Source organism: Mya arenaria, chromosome 4, assembly GCF_026914265.1.
Source record: "Mya arenaria isolate MELC-2E11 chromosome 4, ASM2691426v1".
Taxonomy (NCBI): domain Eukaryota; kingdom Metazoa; phylum Mollusca; class Bivalvia; order Myida; family Myidae; genus Mya; species Mya arenaria.
The window spans coordinates 12,452,889-12,480,202 of NC_069125.1; the positions used below are offsets into that span (position 1 = coordinate 12,452,889).

At 32.7% G+C, this 27,314-nt stretch overlaps 1 protein-coding gene across 4 annotated transcripts; it reads left to right on the plus strand.

Annotated features, from left to right (window-relative positions):
* Nucleotides 1-60: 60 nt before the first annotated feature.
* Nucleotides 61-26,931, plus strand: LOC128232857 (uncharacterized). Of its 4 annotated transcripts, XM_052946633.1 has the most exons (5): nt 61-497; nt 17,925-19,702; nt 20,279-20,845; nt 23,063-23,124; nt 24,310-26,931. In XM_052946633.1, exons 2-5 carry the CDS (start codon nt 18,550-18,552, stop codon nt 24,349-24,351), a joined length of 1,824 nt encoding a protein of 607 aa, XP_052802593.1. In that variant the 5' UTR covers nt 61-497; nt 17,925-18,549; the 3' UTR covers nt 24,352-26,931. The 4 variants fall into 4 exon arrangements, with proteins under 4 accessions (XP_052802593.1, XP_052802589.1, XP_052802592.1 ...); XM_052946629.1 differs by lacking the exon at nt 23,063-23,124; XM_052946632.1 differs by lacking the exons at nt 61-497; nt 23,063-23,124 and adding an exon at nt 7,087-7,116.
* The last annotated feature ends 383 nt before the right edge of the window (nt 26,932-27,314 follow it).

Consider the following 27,314-nt stretch of genomic DNA (forward strand, 5'->3'; position numbering starts at 1 on the left):
GTCTGGTCTGGTTCCAAGCTGTTTGCAAAGCCTTTAAAATCGCCATCAGCAGCCTAAGGGTTAATATATCAGTAAAAAAAATAACAGTGCTTGCTAATAACTTTTTATGATAATTCCCCAATTACTCATATTGCGTTTAAGTCCCTTATAACATGATTAAGCTTAGCACATACTTTTTGTTTCGTTACAATTTGTGCAATATTCTTACTTGGAAGTGTAAAGAGATTTATGAAGTATATAAGGATAAACTATTATTTTTTTTGTAAAATTAAGTTTCAGGAAGTAGTTTGGCCAGAAGAAATAAGAAACTTCAGCTTGTTACACTTATAATTTTTCGAGGAATTTTGTAAATACATGTTGTTTTCCTCAATGATTTAACATATCAATGCAACTCTGGTTCAGACGGCTTCTTCCTTATATCATGTTAAAGTTGTGAACTTGTGAGGACTAAGTCATCTTTTTCAATGGTTGCTATTTCTGGATTTATATAAGCACTGGTAAGTTTTATCATGCACAGACTCTTTATTTTGATTATTTATAGCTGGTCTATTTTTTTTTTCAGTGAAGAAAAAAAAACAGATTTTTGTGATAGTCAAGCTGTGGTCACTGTATGCGTTGTCATGCAAAAAAAAATTCGCATAACTCAAAAACGGTTCAAGAAATTCAAAAGAAACTTGGTATACCTGTTGCAAGAGAAAAAAATATTGACATGTTTACTAAAGTGCATAACTCTGGCTCTAATATTTATTGAGTTATGCCCCTTGTTTCACTGGAAAATGGAAGGAATAAATGAGCGTTGGTGTTTGCTCCGCGGTGCTCTTATTATATATATAAATATATGTATTCATTATGTGCAATATGACCATTCAGAAATTATCAGTATAAACATGTACTTTGTTTTCAGGGCCATTTTACTCCCTAGCCATTTTTGTGGGGAAAAATAACGGGGGGTTTCTGTTTTGGGGGAAAGATTTTAGTGCTTTTTCAACCATTTTAGGAACAAATGGAGTAAAATATCAATAAAGCAGTAATTATAACACTCAGAAACATCAATTAATGAATCTTATGATTCTCAATAAATAAAAACTTAAAAATAAATAAATAATGAAAATGGGGAATTTCAGCAGCTATTTTGGGGGAAAAAACAGGGTCTGTCCTTTGAAGAGGTATCAACCACAGCAATAAAAGGTAAAAAAGCCTTGGTTTTGCTGAGGGGAGGGTATATAGGAGTTACCTTTGTGGTTTGTCCGTCCATCTTGTCATACAATCTACTGAAAAATGTTTTTGAGTGATAAATAAATAAAAAAAATACCGGCTAAGTGGCAGATATTATTAAACCTTAAACCATTATATTTTAAACCATGAACAATATGAACTTAAAGCTTTAACACTTACTTAAGCACACAATCTACACTTGATCTTATTCCAAATCCAATACTGTCACACCTAAAGGATAAGCTGGACATATGTTGACAAACAATTGTGTTTGGAATTTTGAAGTGGTTTAGCTTGTTCGACAGAAAAAGCCCTGCTCCTGCTTTAAGGGTTAACATAAAAAAATATAATTAATTGTTACCAATTCCCCACCCTTTTTTTAATTTTTTTCAACCTGACTGTATTTTTTTAATGGAAATCAGACAAATTTATTTTGACCGTTATATTTTCTCCTTTCGTGGTACACCCTTTTTGGATGCCCACATGTATTATTAATGTAACCCTTTAGTTAAGGTTTATCTAGACCAAGCAGCGCTCATTTGAAAAGTGACCATTATATTTTGACACAATTTGACCAAAACAAACAGAAACAATTTCTTGACCTATCACCCTCTCATTTTTGGGCATGAAATTGAACATGAAACAAAAAATTATTTTGGCCTTACAAAATAATATTTATTTGTTCGCATTCCTGAGTATGGTCAATTGTGTTACCGTATTTGTTACACCTGTTTATCGTAAATGTGTTAGCTTTATAGGATTGGATATTTATAAACTTCAACAAAGGATTTAATAATATTTATTTGAAGGCATTTCTGTTTAGGGTCAATTGTGCAATTTGTTATGCAATTGTCAATGTATTAGACATTCAGGATTGGCAATTTGTAAGTTCCAATAAGGGAATTAATTGTTCTTGATTAAAAACTGTTGGAAGGAATTAAATCAAACTTAAAACATGATAGATGACAATGTGATCCTGTACATGGTGCAGAAATTATAACTCTTTAAAGGGACTAGACACCAGATGATAAAACTAAAACAAACTTTTTTTGTCAAAATCTAACATGAAATCGATATTGTTGTATTCAGCGCATTGAATCTTTATTACTGAATTTATTGATGTATTACATGGCTAACGACCATTGTATCTTTCGAAGTTTTTGGGAATTTTTTCAATTCGAAAATTTACTGGGTTCTTTTTCCTCGTAAATCCCAGCTTATTTTAAAATAGCGTAGGTATATGCATCTGTACTAACGTAACTTTCATATGCTTAATATACATACTATAAACTGGGAAACCATTATGTGCTATTTTTAAACGGGTCAACTCCGCTAAAACAGTGTCAAAATATTCTCCTAATCATGTAAAGTGATGTATTATCGACCTTATACTAGCTCATATTGACAATTCTAGGCTTGCTTAGAGGAAATACTGTATTTGACGATTTGTGAACCATCTGGTGTCTTGTCGCTTTAAACGGATAGGCTTAGAGAATTTATGAAGGCATCAATTTTTGTAAGCATTGTTGAAATTATTTTATATTTCTTACTTTTATGAAAAATTGTTATGAATATGCATGAGGCAGGGGAGACAACTCTGAATTCGCATATTACAATGATTACATCCATTGATAGCTGCATGAACATATAGTATTATTTTAAGACAGATTTTACACTCCGACTGACTTTGACATTTGTAAGTTAAACTTATTGTGGCCGACTTATCAACGCACATATAGTACAAACCCTTTTTTTGAATGATTTTTGTTTTCTTCTTAAAAATTGTACCCCGTTTTTTTAGAAATAAGCTTTGTTGGTTTGTTTAAAGCTGCACCTTCACATATTTACAGGTTTGACAATTTTTAGTCTCAGAATTATATTGTTTTTGCATCAATTACTTTAATTCAGTCATAAAAGATAACTCAGAATAGAACAGGTCACAATTGTTTGAAAATTGTCTGAAAATTGCAATTTTCTTAAAGCATAAGCAACGCTTTTAGCCATAAAAGATAGATTTTCGACATTAAATATGAGAAACTGCGATCTAATCTTAAGTTAGCCATCTTTTATCTCTGGTTTCCAGACAATAATGCGAAACTTGGCTCATTCCTAGGCCAAAAGTTTAAAAATAATGTTGAAACAGTCAATTTGTGAGAGTGCAGCTTTAAGGAAAGTGTATGTTTTTGCAAGTAAAACTTTCAATTCAAATTGTGTCACTCAATTAATATTAAACTTAAGTTTTTGATCTTATGGTATTAATCCGTTCGATCGTTGATAAGATGACATCATTATTCTTTAGAGTCGTCAAGGTGGCATGCGTAGATAGTCATTACTTCTGTGATAGCTCTTGATGTCCAATATATGATTTGTTTACAGCAAGAAATTATTATTTATTTTTAATTATCCGTGTTTTCAAATAAACGTTGAATTAAATGAGTATGATGTTTATGATTCCCATTTACATACATAAAAAGATGGTCATTCAATATGTGATAAAGACTTAAGTAAATTTAATGTTGAATGACAATGAATGTGATACTAGTATTCCATTTATTTCATCAATACAAATTTGATGATTTACAGTGCTTAATACATAAATTGTCATTATTTGGCATGAACTTTTTTATACTATTCATTTATAATATCACAATAGCAGTTATGCACCACTCAATTGTAACCACAGCCCCCCTTAAGGTCCAGGGGTATACTGGGGATTGCCGGGGAAATGGGCGGTGTTTTTACCTTTCATAGGGCCTGCAGTGCCGGGTGAATGCAGTGGTTTTGTCTTCATGCCAAAAAAAGCGGGGAATAGGCCTTACCTAGGGTCCCTTGGGTGCGGGGGCATTTGGCGGGGATTATAAAAGCAGTTTGTTTCCCCATGGCAGAGATTTTACCCGGGCTTGGCTTGACCGAAAATCAAAGTCCCCGCTTTTCCCCGGACCTGGGGAAGCCGTGGTTTCAATTGACTGGTGCATTATTAAACTAGTTTTATATCAAAATCACATAATGACATTATTTCATGATATTTACATTTGCCTAGTTCATTGTATATACCAGGTATATAAAACTTGGCATTCATATTGAATAACGTGCAAGGAGTTATGTCGTCATTGTTAATTTCAATATTGCCCTTGAATTGGATAAGCATGACATCATTTGACCAATGATATACAATGTTACAAGTATCAGCTATTTTGTTTTTTACATGTTTTTTGTAGGTTACATTTCTTGAACAACAAATACTCGATTTAAGAAGATACTGCTATTTTTAAATTGTAATGAATAATTATTAAAAATGTAAATCAGAAAGTTTTGATGACATCTTCTCTTATGTTTATGCTGTATGAATGCAGTAGAGAAAGTGAGCAAATAACCAAGAAGCACAAGCGCACCTCATGGAATATGCTTGCCCCACTGTGTCTTTACAGCATGAGCGCGAGAAAAAAGTGATCAATCCTTAAATGGCCATGTCACAACAATATCCATGGAAAAAAAATTCTTCTACAAATCTCATATATTTATTTCATCATGGAAAACAGGTGAGAACATAAGAAAAATAATTTGGGTTCGGTTAAACAAAGAATATTGTTTATCATGGCTGAGAAACCAATTGTACGATTTTAAAATTATAACAGAGGAATGTTTGTGCTTCATTAAATAAAAATGCATCAGCCATCGACATACATTGTACAGTTTGTATAAAAAATACCATTTCAATTTTTCTTAATACTAGTAATGTAAAGGTCAGAGTTATGATATTTCATTTCTAGCAGTGCCGTACTGTTTCAAACCTTTTCAAAGTGTGTCCCTCTGCGTCAAAATATGTATAGGGGAGGTCACTGCGTTGGGTCACGGACACTACGGACCATGGACATTACGGACCAGACACTACGGACCAGATTTAGGGACATTACGGACCAGATTTAGGGACATTACGGACCAGATTTAGAAATTTACGGACCATGATTTATATTGTTTTTAAACATTTGTTTTTTTTAATTATTCACTCATTGGTCTGAAATTTGTTAATAAATACTTGAATATTAGTGCTCAGTATGACAACTATCTTTAATGTAACTGAAAAATCCCATGAAATTCCAATGTTAAACATCAATATATTTTTAATAAAGTATAATGATAATTCGAATAATAATGAACGTAATATGTGTTTATCTTCTAATTGTAAATGTGAATATTAATGTTTTCATATGTGATCGATTGCTTTCTGAAATAAACTTTGAATAGTCATATTTGTTTGTTTTCCGTTTCATCTGATTAATTGAAAGTGCGCCGTTACAATGGGTGTTCACACTTTTATGATTGCCAATTAAAGGTTGTCATTGTAATGTTTGTTTCTTTTGTAATATACCGCCGATAATTATGGGTACAATTATAACTAATTAAGGCAACAGAAATTGCCAGTTTTAAAAATCAGTTTGCAAGAATTGCAACAAACACACATCGTTTATTTAATATAAATCAAGAGTTGAGGTTTACATACTAGGAAACTAACTAGTGAGAAATCTGTCATTTAAAAAAATAAATAAAATTTCTCACTAGCTAGTTGTTTTAATGCCAAGGATACGTTGTATATATAAACACTTACTATTGTAAAGAATTTTAAAATTTAGACATCTTTTTTAAAATGTAGGCGGAGCCTAAAATGTTTGTATATGATGTATTTGAAGTGTTTGATTTTAATGCGTATGTGATAGATTCTTAAGATATTATTTAAATATTGAATTTTTAACCAGAGATTTATACATACTGTGTAGGAATATTTATATATATACAGTCCAAAGCACCCACGCTACGATTAAAGACGATATGTTTTAAATGTTATTAAATCTGTAGAAATACTGTAAAACGTAGCGTGCTCGCCGAATGGGTATAACCCGATGGCGAGGGTTAATAAGCTCACCCCCCCCCCTTACATCCTCAAAATTTCCTCTGCCATAAAACTGAAAAGATCTATAAGTATGCCTTGCGCTCGTTGTATCCACTGGTCTAGAGGTGTTTATGCAAACCACCGCGCCGTGGAATGCGACATATGTGAACGTTGGCAACATCTACGCTGTGGTACCGGTATATCCATTGCCCAGTATGATGCTGCGAACGTGGATGGGACCGAGTTAGAGTTCACGTGCATCACGTGTAATGATGAAACTCGACCAGAAGAGTCTATGGAAGTCCAGGTATGTTACAGTTTTCTTATGAGATAGGATGATGAACTTGGTAAACATATAACTAACATAGATTTCAAATTTCGACAAATTTTAGTTTCAGAAATGGTTAAAACTGATGAACCAATAGCTTGTGTTTAAAACATTTTAACATAATAGGACGAGACGATCAACCACAACGACGTCCGACCACCCGACCACATCATGCGACTGCCAACAACAGACAGTGTTCTTGAGGGTAGCCAGATGTCCGCAGCCGCCAGTATCACCCACGTGTTCTTATATGTGCTCGATTTATTTTGGTAAATAAACTGTTTTGGAACATATATCTTCTGTTGCTTTTAACTGATTTAAATGCCGATCTATTCGAACTTCACGCGATTTTTCACAGTTTTATGGAAGATATAACGTCATACTGAGCACTCATATTCAAGTATTTATTAACAAATTAAAAACTAATGAGTGAATAATAAAAAAAAATGTGTTTAAATCATGGTCCGTAAGTTTCTAAATCTGGTCCGTAAATTTCTAAATCTGGTCCGTAATGTCCCTAAATCTGGTCCGTAATGTCCCTAAATCTGGTCCGTAGTGTCTGGTCCGTAATGTCCATGGTCCGTAGTGTCCGTAATTCACTGCGTTGTGACCAATCTTAAACGTTTCGTTATGGGACGTTTTGACTAATTACCATCATCATCATCGATGCGGAAGTAATGTACAGGTGAGAAACAAAATTGATTTAATTAACTTTTTGCTTCACCAGGTGTTATGTATGTGAGAAATACAGACTAAATTCCACGAAAAATGCCATTTAAATAATACTCAAGTTCAACCAGATTTTTCAGTGAATTTATTTTATTAGCTGTCACAAATTAACAAAATCCTAAATGTAAACAACTGATTTTTTCTAATATACAGGTATATTATTATTTTTTTTAATATCACATCGAAGTTATTTGAAAAAAATTGAGATGCCTATCAGAAATGCCATGACTTTTCTGCTACCTAAGACACCTGCAAGTCTGATTAGTTAAGATCAACAGTGAACGGGTTGGGTTAGCACTCTTGTATCTCACTCAAACATTCTGGCTTCCTTTGTTTATTTTTTTATTAATACTACTATTTCTTCCGTTAAGGTCTAGTAAGCACAAATAATTTATTTGATGTTTTTTTAAACAGTTTGAAAAAAGTAATAATTATGTTTTAATATTTTTGAAAAGTGCCATAAGAGACCCACTCAGTGACTCACAGATTTTATGTTGGCAAGGTTGTTTTTTTAAACTTGGATAAAATTGAGTTAATTTATTTTCTTTTATGAAAAACACTAAACAGAATTTTGTATAAATTTCTAAACCTAAAATATTTCACTTTTCAATAGCTTTACACAAAATGCTCTTCATCAAAATAATGTTGTTTCTGTCACATTTTTAGATAATTATTAAAGACAATAGAGCCATAAAAATGAACATTCTGGGATAGTTTATTATCATAACAAGCATTTTATTCATTTTTAATGTCTGAACATAATAAAAGTGAACTCGTCCTGCTAAAGTTAATTGTTTATTTTGTATATTAAGAATGTGTTATATAATCGATCAGTCAATATAATGCGATATGGAGCGAAGATTGTGTGTATTGATACGCATAATTATCGATATTGTTTTTGATTTATTCATACCATTCTGTAAAATAATTGACAATAAGATTATTCGATGTGTTTTGAACTTGTGGTTTTATTATTTTTGGTTGTCAAAATTGTCTTTTAGAAATTGAATATACAAAACTAGTAAAAACAAACAATTTTCATTTTATTCGTTACTGTCAAGCATAAAATAAGAAAATCAAGAGAGAAAGAGTGATGAAAATGAGCACAAATTTTATTCACAAGTTCTTTGTTCTTATTCTCAAACTATATATCATGATAAGCAATGGAAACACAGATACATGTTTTGCAATAATACCCATCTCTACTTTTTATCAGCCGCAAACACCTTCTATACTAAAAAAAAAATCCATATTAAATTGTTGTTGTTTTATTCATATATTTGAATTGTGTATACACAACTTTATGTTTGTAGCTAAAACATGCATTTTTGTTGTGTTATTGTAATGGTCCGCTGTAGGCGGCGGATGTGCGTTCATAGTATAACATTCCTTTATAGACGGAAGTTCATAGTATGTATATTTACTTGGTTGGTAATATGCAAATTAGCAAAGCCCGGGCTCTGTGTGGATTGAGAATTAACTGTATATAAAGACCAGCGGACCCCTTCAGGGTCGAGCATGCATTTCTCTGAAGGGATCTGTTTGCCTTGTTTGGCTCGCCCGTTACAAATGGTGGCAGCGATGGGATATTGACAACTGCCGGATCGGATTTGCCTTACCCACAAGATTCCCAGACCAAGACTCGGGACGAGTCTTCTCGGAGGGGAAAGTAATGTAACAGTCTGCTGTAGGCGGCAGATGTGCGTTCATAGTATAACATTCTGTTATAGACGGAAGTATGTTCATAGTACATATATTTACTTGGTTGCTAATAAGCAAAGCCCGGGCACTGTGTGGATTGAAAATTTACTGTATTTAAAGACCAGCGGACCCCTTCAGGGTCGAGCATGCTTTACTCTGAAGGGATTTGTTGGTGTTTGTTTGGTCTCGCACGTTACATAATAATGCTATTTCTATGCTTTTCTGAACAAGAAATAAAGTGTACAAGTAACCATGTACACTGGCCTGGGTTTTAGAAATAACTTCCAAAATGATTATTTTGCGTGTATATAAGATGACAATGAGTACATTATGTATGCTGTGTAACACAAAACAATGAGAGGCTGCCGACAAAACTTTTTGCAAGAGTTTCATAAATAAGTTATATAAGAAAATATGTAATTATGTAATGGTTGTTATCACACTCGAAACAAGCAACGTCATGATTGTGATACAATAATGCAATAACTTTCATTCATGACTTCCATTCTAAATGAGAACAATCTTTTAAAAATAATTCAGAATTCAAAGTTTTGACAAATTTACATATAATCTATCATTTGAGCAAAATGAATTGTTCTAAAATCATTGTTCACATGTTAACACATTTTGTCTTTGGTAGTACACAAACTTTCATAAGTTTAGGTAAAACTTCTAAAGGTGAAGGCTTTATCAAAACCTTCCTTTTATGGCCATATGTATCATATATAATTGATTTAAAATGAATTGCATGAATACGAGACTTGTGAAGTTGGCACGTAATAAATGCATATTATGTAATCTTTTACCAAAATAATCAGACAATAGTTTTAACAATGTTAGTGATTGGGAGACTTAAATTTCAACATTTCAGGGAAAAACATCCAAAATTGATGACAAGGTAGTTATACTTCCATTTTAAAATCTTCCAGTAAGATAATTGAACTGAAACAGGTGTTAAAAATGTTTGTGAAAAAAGATAATAACAATAAATTTTTAAACATTTCATAAAAAAAATACAAAGATAGTCAAACTATTATCATTTTATTCAATATCATCCATTGTTTTAACTTGAAATCAATCAGCCAAGAGATTGATAAAAAATCTTTTTTTTACATATTTCCAATCTAAATGCATCAGAAAATATGAATAATTTTTTTTTATCACACTGATATGCAGCATTGTCAATCACAAAGGGTTGACAATTTTTTGTTTAATTTTTCAAAATATCAAAAGATCTCGTTAGCAGTAATGAAAAATATAAAACTTGTCTAAATTTTATAAGCCAGGACCACCTACATGAGAAATTAGATGCAGATTTCAGTTTCATTATGCATAGACATTGGTATCTCCATAGTCCCATAAACCTATGGTGTAGGTCCATGGTATTTATATTACAGTATTTTGATACAGATATTCTCTGAAGTTGATCTAAATAAAGATGTCAGACACCGAAATAAACAAATTTAATGACCAGGGCAGAGGTATAATTTGGTAACATTCTTATTTTGAAGGCTTTTAAAGGATATTATTTTTATGATAATCACGATAAGCTATTTTTTATTTGTTTATTCTTTTTTTGTAAGTATTTCTGCTAACTAATAAGAGACTTAATAAGCTTGTTTTACTTATTTTTGTTGAGAAATTGGACTGGGGTCAACAGTATCAGTTTTATTTTCAGACTCTTCGCTGTACCTCTAAATTAGGCACTTTACAGTTTCATTTTAACACCATCACTTGACGCATGAATCATTTCATGACACTTGATATTTTGAGGAAAGTGAAGGCTCCACTTGGCCTTTAATACCATGTATCACATTACATTCACCAACAATCAACTACACAAGGAGGTTGTGGAACAGATCATTGATAAATAGGGATTGTAGTACCTGTACCATTTTATCTTTGTTTCAGTTTCATAAAAATCATTTTTGTTGGTTTCTACTAACCCGACCAACCCTATTTTTTGTTCCTGACCCCACACATTTTTGCCATAGTGTGGATTTTTTGTCGTAATTTCCAAAAAAAAGTTCATTTATATGTGAATATGTTATAATTTGATCATTTTATATTTAAAAATTTCTATAATAGCGAAATTAGCGATATACCCTGATGTAGTCGGGTCGGTACAGAGCCCCAGTTCTCAACAAAAAATTATGCCTACCTTGTGACCCACCCTATTTGTTTTTGAGATGACAGTGGGAAAAAGAACTTTTTTGCCTCATTATGCAAGCAACAAGAAGTGATTGAATCCGACAGATCCGCTTAATTATACGGTTTATCTGTTATTTCATACCTATTTAGTACTTTCTAAATACAAATTACATTTAAATTTCACTGGCAAACATCCGGTTTGTTTTGAATAGTATTGAGGAAATAGATTTATATATGCGCACCATGGTACTACATGATACAGAAGCAGGAAACACTGTGTGGAATAGGTAACTAATCTTTCTTAATGTCCATATTTTTTTTTAATTCATACATTTTATATGAAACTGATAGAAATTTAGGGTATGAAATAAATGTATTTTATAACGCTATCTATCCCTGCAATGTTCTTTAAGGGTTGCTAAGTGAAACAGCTTTCTAAATGTGAAGCTTTCTGTCCTTTCACATTCCCAGTTTAACAAAACAATCATGTTTCTTACAGCATATATCATACAACAGACCTTTCGTTAGACATAACAAGGGTCAGAGAATCTAGCCAACTGTCTTATTACGCAGAATTCGGATTTTTTTAAACTACTCTTGAAATTGTTTTCAAAATTCTATGTTTTTTGTGCAAATTTTTCTCAACTGTAAGTGCAAATACTTGTTGACTTACAAAAATTATTGTACAAATAACTTGCACTATGGTACTTTCTTGATATGCATGTACCGGTATTTATTACATTTGAATGTTAGTACATCCATTGTAAGGTACAATAACGACCCTTTTATTGCTAGCCACAGTAATTTTAAGTTTAGGCAAAACCAAATAAAATCCTCTTTTTTGAATCAACTGTTTAGTCTTCTTTTTTACCACAGCACTATAACAACTTTAGAATATTGACAAATGATAATGACTTTTATTGTGAACATACAATTTTAGCAATAAAAAATCTTTTACGGTAACTAAAATACTGATATGTTGTTGACATTTCTTTAAATTTATCATGTTATTATCAAAGTATGTTATCTGGTTGTTGTAGTTTTTTCTGGGATTTTTATAGTCCATATTCTGTTATGTTCCTAATGCCAAATAAAGTATGGGTTTTATTCCAAAATTTTGAGAGAAAAGTCATAATTGCAAATTCGAAATTTCCCCCCATTTTTTCAAGTATAGAAGTTCTGTTTGAAAAACTGTAGTTTATTGCTGTTGGAAGTAATAAAGCCATAAACAAATTGTTTAAATGAGAATTTAAGTATGTTAAGCCTATAGTTATTCATAAATTTTTCCATATTTTGTAAAAAATGATATGAACATTCCCAATTCCAAGTATATACTATGTCAGTTTCCTTAAAATACTGAGAAATTTCTGGTTCGAAATTTAATACCATTAGACACATGATTACATGCACATGAGACACATGCACATGCACTTGTAAAAATTGGCAAAAAAAAAATTTTTTTTTATTTTTTTATTTTATTATCTTGGTAGACAAAGATAATAAAATAAAAAATTTAAAAAAATAATCTTTTTGCCAATTTTCACAAGTTACAGTTACCACATCATATTCTTACTAAAATTTGATTAAAAAAAATTGATAAAAAAAAAATGGACGGGGGCGTGGTGTGTCAAAACAACGCAACCGGCCCCTGTGATTGTGAACAAACAAACAAACTACTATGTACTGAGTTAATAGGTTTACATCAGAAAACACTACAAGATAAGGAAAGGACCAAGGGTATATCGCTTTGCAAATGTAAGCCTGTCGGTCAGTAGACCAAACCTTTTTCGATTCATATAAAACTAGAGTATGCTTAGACCTAAGGTCCTCAAACTTGGTAGGGAGGTTGGTCGTGACCTTAAATTACACTAGAGACATTTCATGAAGAAATTATTAATTGGCTGCCATAAAGAGAGTCTGAGATGTTTTACAAACATCTCTTGTGCTCTATTAAGGCCAGAGTTTTTTTATATTTAGATTTACGGGAGATTTTTCAAAAAGTTGGGTAAGGAGGAGGAAATAAAAATAAAAATAAAATGCATAAAATGTCCCAAAGGAGAAATAAATAAAAATAAAACGGATTTTTCTGCGATTTTTTTTTTTTTTTAAATCTTCTTATATCATGAAGACAAAACACACTCTACTTGTGTCAGCTATTTCATAGGCTGAAAAAAGGGTGATATATCACCATTAAGTTTCAAAAGCATAATTAAAAGATCCTTTTAATGACTGAAAATATTGACCTCAACACTGTGAGTTCAAGCGCTCATTGAAATTAATTGTATATATTTGTTCGAATGCATCTATGCATATGAGGTGCATATATTATCAACCCATGGATTTTAACCCATGAAACATGTCAGTGTAATAAAGAAGTTTAAATGGCCAATTCTAACCTTTTGCCCACAATATAAGCATATCCTTTCCATTGTGAAGTAATCAAACATTGAACACAGTTTCAGACACGGTATAATAAGGAGGTCAAATGTGTTTTTCTGTCTTTAACGAAATAGCACCGTGACAATTTACCGTGATGTGTTTTTTATATAGAAAATATAACCAAAAGAAGTAGAAGCCCTGATGGAAATTCCTCTTCACTTCAAAGTTTGACAGGGCTTACGGATACACAGTCAAAATCTACATTTATGTACTTCACCAAAGAAAATTCGGGAGCATTAAGACAAATTTTACAAGTGTTATATGTTTCAAAAAAACAGGTCTTAGAACTGATTTTAGAATCAGTCCTGAAAAATATCCTTCTAATTCCAGCTATGCCCGTTGGCAATAAGCAACGGATAAGTTTGACTTCTTGCACTGACTGCCAGATATCTTATGTTCAGATTTTTTTCTGTTTTATCGGAAACACACACTATGCTATTATTACATCATTTTCAGTATTCTATAAGAAAAAAGTACTTACACGTTTGACAGGACGTTGTTATGGTAACGGGTACCTGTTCTGTTTCCCCGCGTATTTCCGACTGGTTTACGTGGTTTGTGCAGTAAAAAGACCAATAATGAATGACAATTGGTACACCAGTTGGTTCTGAGATATGGGTTATAGAACACTAATTTTTTTTTTTTCTTAACATTGGAGCAACGTTCGTCGGAAAAAATAAAAATAAAACTACGAAAATGAATTTTATTTTTATTTGGGTTTTGCAATATTTAGGTACGGCGCTCCCGTAAATCTAAAGATATAAAAACTCTGGCCTAATGGCTATCTGTCAGACAAGATCAAATTGGAATCATTTGTTATGTGACTGTGACAGCGCTTGTTAATTCAGATTATGAAACAAACAATGAATAAAATGGTATTAAATAGATTGTTCCCAGTTGTTAGTCGATTGTTTAAAATTGTTAAGACACCATATAAATGTTACTGATCATTGAGATTGATGTACATACAAGTATTTTGTCAATATGTCTTAAATTTGTTGTGGGTCTTACCAACAGAGTCAATGGAAATTAGTACCCAGCCTACAAAATGGTTTTGACCATAAGTCTCAATAGGATAAACGTAGTGTACATTACAGAAAAATTGAATGATATTCTTACGGTTGATTGTTTTACGATCAGATTGAAGCCTACGTTTAACAAAATAAGTAATAATTGACCAAGTGGGACGTCCTTGTTTGTTCAAAATCAATCAGGTAATTCGAGAATGTAACAACTTGTAGGTATGCTGTAGGTATGTAAACCCTGGAACAAATTAGGTTGTTAAAGGCTCTTTTGTTTAAAAAGCTGTCTATCTGTTTAAAGCGGCTTTATAGCCCAATTGTCTTTTAAACTGGCTGTTCAAAACAGTTTTGACATACCTATGGAAATATCATTCTAGATTTGTGAATGGTTATATTAAATGATTGTCAGTAAGTTATATTTTTTTGCTTGTTTTTATAGATAACTACCTGCATTGCTATTTAAAATTAATGCAGAAGGTCATTGATATTGGCATATAAGTTTTTATACTGAATCAGTAACATCAGTCTTTAGTTAATATAAAGACTTTTTTCATTTAATAGTTGATTTAAGCCTAAGTTAAATATAAATTGTTACTTTGTTTTTTGACATGAGTCAGCCATTTAATCTGCATAATGAGGGCACAAGCAAGCTGTCCATTTTATTTTTAGTTAGCGAAAATATTTTACCTATTGTTGATGCAAATGTCTCTATACTAGTCAGTGAAGATGTGCAAACTACTGAATTACCCACTTTTAAAATAAAACCAATTAATGATTAAATTGAACTTTGGTGGTCATTTTCATCAGGAAAATTTGTAAATAATTAAGTCACACTTTGTCTGGTGATCCTATGAGTGTAAAACTAAATACTGTTTATTACACTTTGTCTGGTGACCCCATGAGTGTAAAACTAAATACTGTTTATTACACTTTGTCTGGTGATTCCATGAGTGTAAAACTAAATACTGTTTATTAAACTTTGTCTGATGATCCTATGAGTGTAAAACTAAATACTGTTTATTACACTTTGTCTGGTGATTCCATGAGTGTAAAACTAAATACTGTTTATTACACTTTGTCTGATGACCCCATGAGTGTAAAACTAAATACTGTTTATTACACTTTATCTGATGACCCCATGAGTGTAAAACTAAATACTGTTTATTACACTTTGTCTGATGACCCCATGAGTGTAAAACTAAATACTGTTTATTACACTTTGCCTGATGACCCCATGAGTGTAAAACTAAATACTGTTTATTACACTTTGTCTGATGACCCCATGAGTGTAAAACTAAATACTGTTTATTACACTTTGTCTGGTGACCCCATGAGTGTAAAACTAAATACTGTTTATTACACTTTGTCTGATGACCCCATGAGTGTAAAACTAAATACTGTTTATTACACTTTGTCTGATGACCCCATGAGTGTAAAACTAAATACTGTTTATTACACTTTGTCTGATGACCCCATGAGTGTAAAACTAAATACTGTTTATTACACTTTGTCTGGTGACCCCATGAGTGTAAAACTAAATACTGTTTATTATATGCCCACCCACCTTTTTGAATTTTCCTCAAACACCCACATGTCAAAAGATTTGTGTGTGTCTTAAATACATGAAAAGGTACCGGTATGCCAATCCCTTTGACAGACAGGACCCACTCCATACGCCTACTCCAGTTGACGTCATTTCAGCCCAAGAGTGGAGCTTACACTAATTTAAAAGTATTTCCATTGTGCACTTAGCAAAAAAAAGAGACTCAGGGATTGAATGTTTAAAGGTACATAAGTATGCAAAGCAATATTGTTATTTGCTAGAACATTACCAAGTGGAATATTAGTGAAACCATGTTAGTTACACAATGCCAAAAAATGATGGCTACGTCAAGGCTATAATATTAGGTATTGATAAGAGGGTGAATTGGTAATGTAAATTGATTCATACAAGTTCGATGAACTTAATTTAAAACATCTGAATGCAGATAATGTGCGACCAATTTCAGTGTTTTGAGATTTATATCAATTAATGATAGCGTTTATTGATTTCTGTTATTTTGGACACAGGTCATTTGCTGGAGGCGACTAAACATTGACTCATGCATCAGATATTGTTGCTGGTCTTGTCAATAGCAATTTAACAGGAATGTTCCCTTACTTGATCATTTGCCAAGTTGGTCAAGATTCTACAAGTCATTTGAAAAACATGTATTCCCTGTATGGCTTATTAAATTATCATGGTGAATAATTTGATCTGAAGCAAAGTCCTTTTTTGTTAAAAAAAACAAGATATTTAATTGATGGTATGAAAAATATGGTTGCCAGTAGGGGGATAAAAATAGATATAATTGTTGAAATGCTGTAACATCAGTCTGACTCAGCTATATATGGAGTTGCCCCAATTTTTGAGATAAGAATAAACTTCCCGTGAATAGAGGTATTAAAGCTGCACTCTCACACATTAAACGTTTTGACTACTTTTTTTATATTTTGTCTTGGAACGAGCCATTTTTTGCGAAAATGCATGGATATCAGTGACATAATACTGCTGACAATAAATCAGATCGCAGGTTTCCATATTTGTGTTCAAAAATTGATGTTTTATGCATTTTTCTAAAGGCATTAGTAAAGCTTTTAGCCGTAAAACATTAATTTTCCAAAGGAAATATGAACATCTGCGATCTGATCTTTTGCCAACAGTATTATATCACTGGTTTGCAGATATTTACGCAAAAATTGGCTTATTCCAAGACAAAAAATAAAAAAAGTTGATGAAACGGTCAATCGGTGAGAGTGCAGCTTTAACATTTAATAGCAAATATTTCTTGGGTGAGGGCAGATATATACATAGAAAGACAGTGTTTCAAAAAATGCTTAAGATAACACTATTCAATGTTTTGATATTTGATTTTTTGTAATTTCTTTATGGAAAGACACGGCCTTAAATATACTCAGTATTCTGTAATATGTTTTGTAAGATTGTATTTATCAATTTATAATGCTGAAGATATCATGAATAGATGCTTTACAATTGCAAGTACCATTAACATAATGTAAAAAGTCAATTTACAAACACTTGTTTAAAATTTAAGGTGTCGCATAGCTGGCTGCATAATTTTATTATGCTGTAAGAGTTTTTATATAATTTATCAAATATAACACAAACATTTTATGTTTTTTAAATACTTTTGTTTTTTATCTTCTTTTTTTAAAGAATTTATATTCAGTACGGTATTACAATTTCAATTTTTTGCTTTCTGTTATATTTAAGTTTGTAATATTGAACATTTTGCCATTTAATATCATCATTACCTGAATGTTTCATTTGACATTAGCTGGGGGAAATTGAACAACATCGAAACATGCCCAGGGCAGACACTGATTATGCACATAATGATTAGTTTAATTAACTAGTACATGTAAATATTTTTATAAACTCTACTTTCAGTCTGTCACCAGTTTACGCAGCAATTACCAGTGGATGAGCAACATTTTTGGTCACCTTGGATGGATGGATATTTGCAGCTGTAGGAATTTGTTTGAAAGAATATGAGTTATTATCAAGGACATGTTTATCTGTAAATGTTTGTGCTGTTGAGACTGCTGCCATAAATATATATAATTGCCTCGTTGAAAAAGGCATGATGGTCTCCTGATGATAAGGATCATGACTTCGAAGTTATGAATTTATGATTTTATTGTGGCTGGTCTGAAAGTTTATTAGCTGAAATATACACATTCCTTTATCAATGGTTTGAGTGTACAAATAAATAATTCATTTGGACAGTAATGATATCCGCGGCAATTAAGATAAACTTGCCGAGGACTAACAAATGTTTCAGTTCCTGTACTGCACGTCTAACAAGCGTAAAGATGTCATTTAAACATGGAGACACACCGCTTGTGTGAAATTTATGACGGAAATGAAATAACCTAGGATTTGTTAATGCATATTAAGCAGTTTTAATGAAAATTTGTGAAGATGAAGTTGAAAGCGGAGTATAGAAGGATTTTTGTGTCGTTTATAGAATGTGACTTGAAATTTAAGTAAATTTTAACACTTTTTCTTCACAATGGAATTGAAAATATGGGTAGATGGAATAAAGCGAGTGGTTTGTGGTGTGACGGACAACACAACCTGCCAGGATATAGTTATTGCACTTGCTCAGGCAATGGGCCGTACAGGAAGGTTTACCTTGATTGAACAGTGGCGAGAAAATGAGCGCCCACTAGCCCCAGGGGAAAGTCCCTTATTAGTGCTTCAGAAATGGGGAGAGTTTGCGAATGAAGTGAAATTTGTGTTGTATGAATCAGGTACAAGGAAAAAACAGAAAAATGTTGAGAAAGAAAAACAGACCCAAAAACCTCAGGATCGTTTTACACATAATTTTACTCCACCTGTGAAAACTAGTGAAGCGATGATTAGACGCTCATTGACTTTTAGTGGAGGTAGAAAACTGGATGTGGACACTAAGCAAGGTTCAACTGGACACTACTTGGTTACGTCTGTCTCAGACAGGGTTCCAAGCAATGGGAATTTAGTATCCAGTAACTCATCCATTGTTTCACAAAACTCAGCATTTGCAAGTGATAATCGACAGAGACATCGGTCATCATCCCATGATAGAGCTTCATCTGGAAGGACAGCCCGTCAGCCATCCCCCCTCACCAATCCCCACCCTCATCCACATGACTCCAGCACCAGGCAGTCTAGGCACCCAAACACAGACCACCATCAAACCATACCGCACAGTTATGCACAATCCGGTCAAAACCACTCACAACAGCAAAATAAATATCCTTCAGAGCCGAGTGGCTTACCTTCATTTAACGGACCAGCAAAACCAAATACATCAAAGTCAAAGCCACAGCATGTACATACCACTAAGAAACATTCATCAGCATTTATTCCAGTGAAGCCCCGTGTTGGCGGGAATGATGAGATATTGATGCATCATCAACAGCCAGACATTCCAGTGTATACAGACATTCCAAAGTCTAGTCATGTAAGAAACCGCATGGAGGAATACGACCTCAACACAAACTTCCCAGATGTCGTCAAGGAGACTGGACGTGACTTTCTCATTGAGGAATATCAGATGCCTGGTCACCATGGCAACCAGGCCCAGTGGGAAGAGGAGGAGAGGGTGAAACTTCTTCGCCTTGTTACCATGCAAAATGAAAGAATCAAGATGCAAGACTCACAACTTGATATAATCCATACAGGTGAGTTAGTCTTTGGTAACTTTTGTTAAATATTTAAAGTTAGCAACGATGTCGCTATTATGTAATTAACTTTAACAGAGTTCTGAATAATCGGCAAAATTTGTTTATCATGTTGTTTACGTTAAAAAAATTCTGAACAAGTTGGTCCAGTGTTGGGTTAGTGAACATTGAATACTGAACTTCTTATTACACTCGACAAGCATTTGTTGTCTGTTGTCTGACAAAAATATTTAACTACCACATTTTTTACCCAATCTCTATGAAACTTTTATAAGAGTTCAAGGATCAAGTGTAGTAAAATAGTCTCCTGATCAAATGTTTGGAATTCTATGAATCGGTAAACAATCTAATGGCAGCATTTTGAACCAAATCACATTGATTACTGTAATTGTCTGTGTATAGAATGCACTATTTTCTCCTAGAATTCACAAGAAAAAGATGCCTGCGTCTTATACATGGTTTCATTATGAGACAATTTGACAATTTTATTAAAAGGTATGTGGAATTTAGACTTTTGAAAGTAAAAAAAAAGTGTTTCTATTTATTTCATTGATTAACAAATCACTTTCTTTCCAGAAATTTCAAGTAGAGAACAGACGATTGAGGATATAAAACTAGAAATTGAAATTATGACTAGTGAAATTGACAAACTTACGCAGGAAAGTGAAGGAAATCAAGCTGAAATTGAGACAATTGATAATGGGACACTCATTGATGAAATAGAAGCTGAAAAATTAGCAGAAAAAGAGATCAAGAATGAGATTGCAGCGCTTAAAAGTAGACTTATAAAGTGTGAAATGGACTTGGAACAATTTCAGAAAAAAGTTAAGACATGTAGTAGTGAATTAGAGAGGGAACAAGAAGTGCTTAAATCTGATGAGAAACGCAGACAAGAGGAAGTGCTGAGATTGCAAAGTGAGATTTCAGACTTAAGAAAAGAAGTTGATAATCGGACAGAAGAGAACAAAGAACGTTCCAAATTGTACACTAATGTTAATGATGAACTTGAGAAAATTTCCGAAGAACTTACTGAGAAGTCTGAAGAATTGACTACCACGGAAAAAGAACTTCAGCGAGAAAACCTCAAGTTTTTTCAGCCGGTTGTTCCCACTCCCGGGAATCCAGGAGAGGCAAGCGGAGAAGGTTGGTACATGATTATAATGGTTCTGGGTCTTGCGGGAGAGGGGGGGTATTTATTTTTTAATTGTAACAGTAAGATGTTACAAAAAAATAATTAAAGAAGATTTGCGGAAATTAATACAAACTTAAGGTAATAAGGCTACAGTTTTTAGCTGTAATTACTTTTTATAAACAATGCCTGTCCTGTGTCCTATTTGAAAGAACTCTAGTTATTAGATTAGGGTATGGTTAGATTGGGCATTTTGGGGCATCTGGATATTGTCAAACATGTGGATTCTGAACATTAGCTGGAGATAAGAAAGACACATCACAATAAAAGTATTTATGTGGCTAGCTTGGAGCTTATTCTGCCAGCATTGGGCCAATATCGGACCAACTTAGTTATAAGTATGGTTCTTGCTATTGAATGCTGAGAAGACTATTTGAGATAAAAAAAATGAATGCACATAAAAATGTGAATAGGTACATGTTTTGATTACTTAATCAATTCTCTTTTTTTTCAAGTCCAAACTATTGGGACCATATGGGTCAAATATAGCAATTGTATGATAAAGAAGTCTGTTATATTTCAGTTGTGTACATTAATTAAATGTTAATTATTTTATCTTTGCAACTATTCTTATCATTTAACTATACTATGGGAATAATAAACATGGTAAAATTCTTCAACTTTTAATAGTAGCTACATTGTGCTTATACTAATGGCCCAAATTTCTCGAATAATCTTAAGCATGACAGGTTTTTTAAGTATCATATTCCATTTAGCTAAATCACTTGCTTATACTTGGTTTTATAAACCAAAACATACCGGTAGTTTATCAGGATAATCTATAAAATTACTTCCTTTGAAAGTCTGAAAAGCCTTAAAAAGGAGAAATTTACACAATTTGTAGCAATAAAAAAAATGTGAGCTTAGTTTGATCTTGTTATAAGGGACTTTTCGAGGAATTGCGGCAAGCTTGGTGCTTTTTGTTAAAAAAATACTGTACTTATTTAGAATAATATACTTCAGTCTTCCACTAACTGATGGAGAAAATATTAGGAGTGTAAGTTTTAGCTTGGTTTGAATGTGGACATCATTGATTAAAGTTTTAGCTCGGGTTGACTGTGGACATCATTGGCACTTATTTCTCATACTGTTGCCAATAACGTAACAAATTGGTGTTAAAATCATTATCAACTCATCAATTTTTCGAAGGAAAGGTTAAGTATTGTTGTAGCCTTGGTTTCGTTCACAGTCATCGTTAGTGGCGAATGCAGGCCAATTATCAAACCTTGGTCATTATTAATTTCACAACAGTACAAGATATTCGTTTGAAACTTGTGGTACAATTGTACAGATGTAAGGAGTGGGCAGTGACAATTTGCCCATTATTCTGGCTTTATTCATTTTTTTTTCAATTTATGCACCTTGATCTAACTTAAACCAAATGGACAGGATTAAGTAGTGTTTCCCCATTGGTGTTTTAACTATGATCATTCATGTTATTTTTTTACCTAATCCAGGGCTGAAATTGGACCCCATTCAGAACTAAAATCACTAGCAATGCAGGGGCGTGCACCCTGCGCATGCCCCTCCTAAAATCACCCAAGTTTACTTTTGATTTCAATTTATGAGAAAAGTAAAGAAATACACCCCAAATGCACCATTTCGGACTAGAAACAGTTAAAATGTTCTTGGGGGAGCACCCCTAAACCCCCCTCTGAACACTTTAAACCCAATGAATTTTGGTTATGAAGGAGGGGCACAAATCAAAAGGTTACGCCCCTAAGTTACGCCCCTCTTACGTCAAATCATGGATTGGCCCCTGAAAATACTACTTTTTATGCAAAAGTGAAAACACAATCTACATTTCTGAATACTATCGTAGTACAGTAATATAATAATGTATTTTAATTTTGATATAATTTTCCTCCATCACTCTGTCAATAGAGTGTGGTTTATTCTTTCATGTAGGTGTTTTATAACATAGCACTCAAAAGATTCCTATTTCTAGCTTAGATGTTTCAAAAATCATCTAGCTTTTCCGCAATTTAGTGTTGCTTTTTTCACAATTCCAAGGGCCCTAGCTGGCCCCATTTACAATTTTATGTTAGAAAAAAACACTATCTGAGTATCATTGATGCGTGGTGACAGATCATTTAATGTTTTAACTGATGCTTATACTATTAAACTGGTAATGACATAATCAACAGGTACTGTTTCTTGGCATTTTGCAGATATATTTATGTGGTACTCTTACCAGCATAATAATGTCCGCCCTAACATCATCAGACGTAATGTGAGTGGACCTTGCACTAGTTCTGGTTTTAGTCTTTTTTTTGGAGATTTTGTGTTTTGAATTTGTGTTTTTAGTACGCATTTTAACATTGTGGTTTTCGGGTATGCACATAATAGGTCTTCAGCCAATCGTATAGAACTGGCTCATCTGTTGGGTTGGCCAAAGTTTTCCAACTTGTTCATTGATTGGTCAATATTTATCTATTAATTTCTATTAACCAATCAAACCATTTAAATGTGCAAATTAACCAAAAGATAGCCAATGGCCAACCCAGCAAAGTTTTATACAATCGGCCACATACGTTTTTTTATGTTTTATCATTTACACATAATGGTTTATGTACTTCAGGGTTTATAACTCTTTATAACACTTATACAGGTGCAAAATATAGGTATCTTCTGCCCTTAAAATTATGCAGATTCCCTAGAAATTGAATTTACTGTCTTCTGAAATTGTATTCCCCTTATTCACATGTTATTTCCCACCAAAAGTGAAGGCTTAGGGCCACCTTCCCGCAATCCATTGAAAACCCCAAGTAGTATTGTACTCAAAATTATATGTACAGTCAAAACCTGTTGGCTCGATATCGCTTGTATCGATTTCTTCGTTGGCTCGAACTGGATTTAATGGACCGATTTTGTTTCACTCTTTGTAAGCAATGCCGCTTGGCTTGATATTCACGAGGCTTAAAGTATTTTGGGCGCTCTCTTTGATATTGAGCCAACAGGTTTCAACTGTACACAAGATTCACTCTACATATTAAAGAAAGGATAGCGTAAATTTTGTAGCGAAATTTAATGATAATGTAGTTTCACTTATGAATGTGTTTGATGTTTGCTTTCAGTGTTCTGAAGTTCTGCACTAGCATATACTTTTAATAGTTTTTATTGTTTCATGATAATGCATATTTATGTTTAATGTATTATAAAATTCAAATTGTTTGGTCTTCAACTTGTTTAAAAAGGTAAATAGTAGGTCAAGGACTTTGTTTGCTTGAAATCTTTATATATGTTTTTATATATATATGACTATTTCTTCAAAGAAAGATGTACAATATTTTTTTAATGTTTATGACATTTTTGTGCCACATGTTTATAAGAAATGTTTCTGAAAAAGCTCTGTTACAATATTTTGTACAAACACATATATTTGAGATGCTGAAAATTTTTTGCTTTGTGTTTCCAGCAGTCCTCAAGGTCTTGGAGGGAGGTGGTGCCACGCAACTGAAGGTCGGCCTCTCTGGGAGACGGTCCCGCATTGTAGCCAGTCCACTCACTGTCCTAGAACTCACCAGAAAACAAAACGGGGTCTGGGTGTGACCTTTTGGTTTTCATCCTAGCAAGCCCATTCACTGTCCTATAACTGACAAAAAAATGGGGTCTTGGAGTGACCTTCGGGCCTCCAGCCCACTCATAGTCCTATATCTGACCTTGAAACAAAACGGGGTCTGGGTGTGACTTCCAGTTGTCATCCTAGCAAGCCCACTAACTGTCATATAACTGACAAAAAACTGTGCTGGCTGTGACCTCGGGCCCTCATCCTTGCCAGCCAACTAATGGTCCTATAACTTGACCAGGAAAGAATTCAGGGTCATGGTGTGACCTTCAACCGATGGTGGTCCAATCTAACAGCACAACGGAACTTCAACAAACTGAGAACAGTTGCAACAGATTTTATTATTGTAACAGTAATTGCTTAAGATATCTGTTAGATATAACAGCATTTAGGCTACTATAAATGAATTGCTAAATTTTCATCCCTGCTCGCCCCCTCTTTTTTCCGCTGCCTATTTAATTTTATTGACTCAAATAAAAATGTTGAACTCAGGGTTTGTATTTGTGTATTGGTCATGGAACTGTCCAGGGAACGGCGTTTATTCATTCCTATGTTGTGGATGTATAACATTTACATGTAAAAAAGGATAATTGTTACGATCGTGTTTGTGGTTCCTCTAGAAACACATGTTTATGGTCCCTTATAAAAAAGAAAGAGTATGAATGCGTATTCAATGGTCAAACAGACATCTAAGAAAAATGAAAAATAAAATGTCGACCCCCAAGCCCATTTAAAAAAAAAAAATGGGATGAAAATCTAGCAATTAATTTATATTGACTTAAGTATAAATGCAAAAATATATGTACATATGAAGGCTTTATGTTTTTTGTAATTCAAGAGCTTATTTTTATATGAAATATTAAATTACTATGCGGTTCTATTTTAAATATGATTCAATTACTGGTATTGCATAATTAATTTCATTCCATATAAAATACCATTAAATCTCTTGTTTAAAAGTTTGCTGTCGTTACGATTTTTACATTTTATTGTTCCATTTTATGTTCAAACTTGTGACTGGGTAATTTTTTAAATTCTGATTTAAGGGAAATTATTTATACCTTTCTTCAGTAGACGTTCTGACATTTCCATTGATATTTTGAATATGATCTGCATTCCGATTTATTTGTACATGATATTACTAACGTGAATAACCAATTTATCGTTAATATAATTTTATTTTATTAATATTTATCATCATATATATATATATATATATATAATGTTACATGTATTGTTAAATTGTTAATATTTATTATAATTTGTTAGTGAGTTCCCTAAGAATATCTACATGATTTATATAAGTTACTACTATAAATTTGATTGTATTTAAAATCCTAACAAGAGCACTAGAGAAAAGTAGATTTGTTAAGTTTGCACAGAATATTGAATACTTGTATACATGAACCTAAAATCAATTTATTTTGTAGTTTGTATGGAGCCATTCTTTAGAAAATATTTTGTAAATTATACTTTTTTTTATTGTATGGATATTTAAACTTCTCGTGTAAATTTTAAAAGTAATTGCAAATTACCTGTGATTATTAGAGTTTTTCAAGCAATGATATCTGACCTTCAAATGTTTAGCTCACCTGAACACATAATGCTCATGGTGTGTGCTCATGGTGAGTTACTATTGTGACTGGCTCATGTTCTTTGTCCATCATTTTCATCAATATCTTAAAACTTTTTCTGTATATTTGTTTGGCCAATTTCATTGAAACTTGGCCTGAAGCATAATTGGATAATATCTTGCTTGTGTTTTAATCAAATGGTTCTGGTCCAGTGAACAACATGGCCATCAGATGTAAAAAATATATTTTTCAAAGCAACCATTTTGAAAACGATCTTGTCCAAAACCGCTAGTTCAAGAACTTTATTTATTATGTAACATAAGTTTAAAGTCTGTCAAATTTAATGTTCTTATTACATTATGACTTTTTGGCTAGGATTGGACCCATCCCTGATCTTAATTTTTACTAATACTAATAAAGAATTTAACTTCAAAAATCACTTTGTCTGAAACCACTAAGCAAAGACAACTTTGAGAAGGGCCCACTGATTTCCATTCCAAAGTTTGATGAGAATGGCGCAGGGGTAATTCTAGTGGTGAGCGCCTAAGGGCACTGAAGGCCCTCTTGTCTGAATTAAGTTTGTTTTATTTGTCAGATATGACAATTCTGTGTATAAAAATTACTGCCATATTATACATTATATTTTTATCTCCATATTTCTATATATCTATTTTATTTTGGTATGCATGCATATATGAATAATTATTGACAGTGCGTATGTTCTAAAATACAATTGAATATGACTTTCCGAAATTGTTAAACATACAAATTACATTGTAGATATTATCAGATCACTCTCAGCCAGAAACTCTTGGGTTTTATCATTTATTAAGAAAGATATACATTTTGTCGTGGGTTATGTGCAATTGAAATGCTTAATAATATATAAAGACAACTCTGCCTTGTTTGTTGTTGTTTTGTAGTGCCTGACCACAATTTCTCAAAACATCTTGATTCTCTAATAACATGATTAAGCTAAGCTGTTTAGTTTTGTTTTTCAAAATTTTTGTAATATATACTTCTTCAAGAGATTTTAGACTTTAAATAGATATTATCTTTATGATAATCATGATAAAACATTTTTTGTTTTTTCAAAATCAAATTTAAGTATGAATTTTGGGGAATTGAAATAAGCTACTTTAGCCAGTTGAACTTAAGAAGTTTCGAGAAATTGATGCCAGGGGTTCTAAAATACAGGATTTATCCTGATATTTGAAATGAAACTGAATAACTTTAGTAAGGGTAGACCTATCTTGACCAAATTTTGTATATAGGAAGAGA

Coding starts and splice junctions, on each gene's coding strand:
- LOC128232857 (XM_052946629.1), top strand. CDS start 18,550: ATGGAATTGAAAATATGGGTAGATGGAATAAAGCGAGTGGTTTGTGGT. Junction 19,703..20,278: donor ACTTGATATAATCCATACAG/GTGAGTTAGTCT, acceptor CTTTCTTTCCAG/AAATTTCAAGTAGAGAACAG. Junction 20,846..24,309: donor AGGAGAGGCAAGCGGAGAAG/GTTGGTACATGA, acceptor TTGTGTTTCCAG/CAGTCCTCAAGGTCTTGGAG.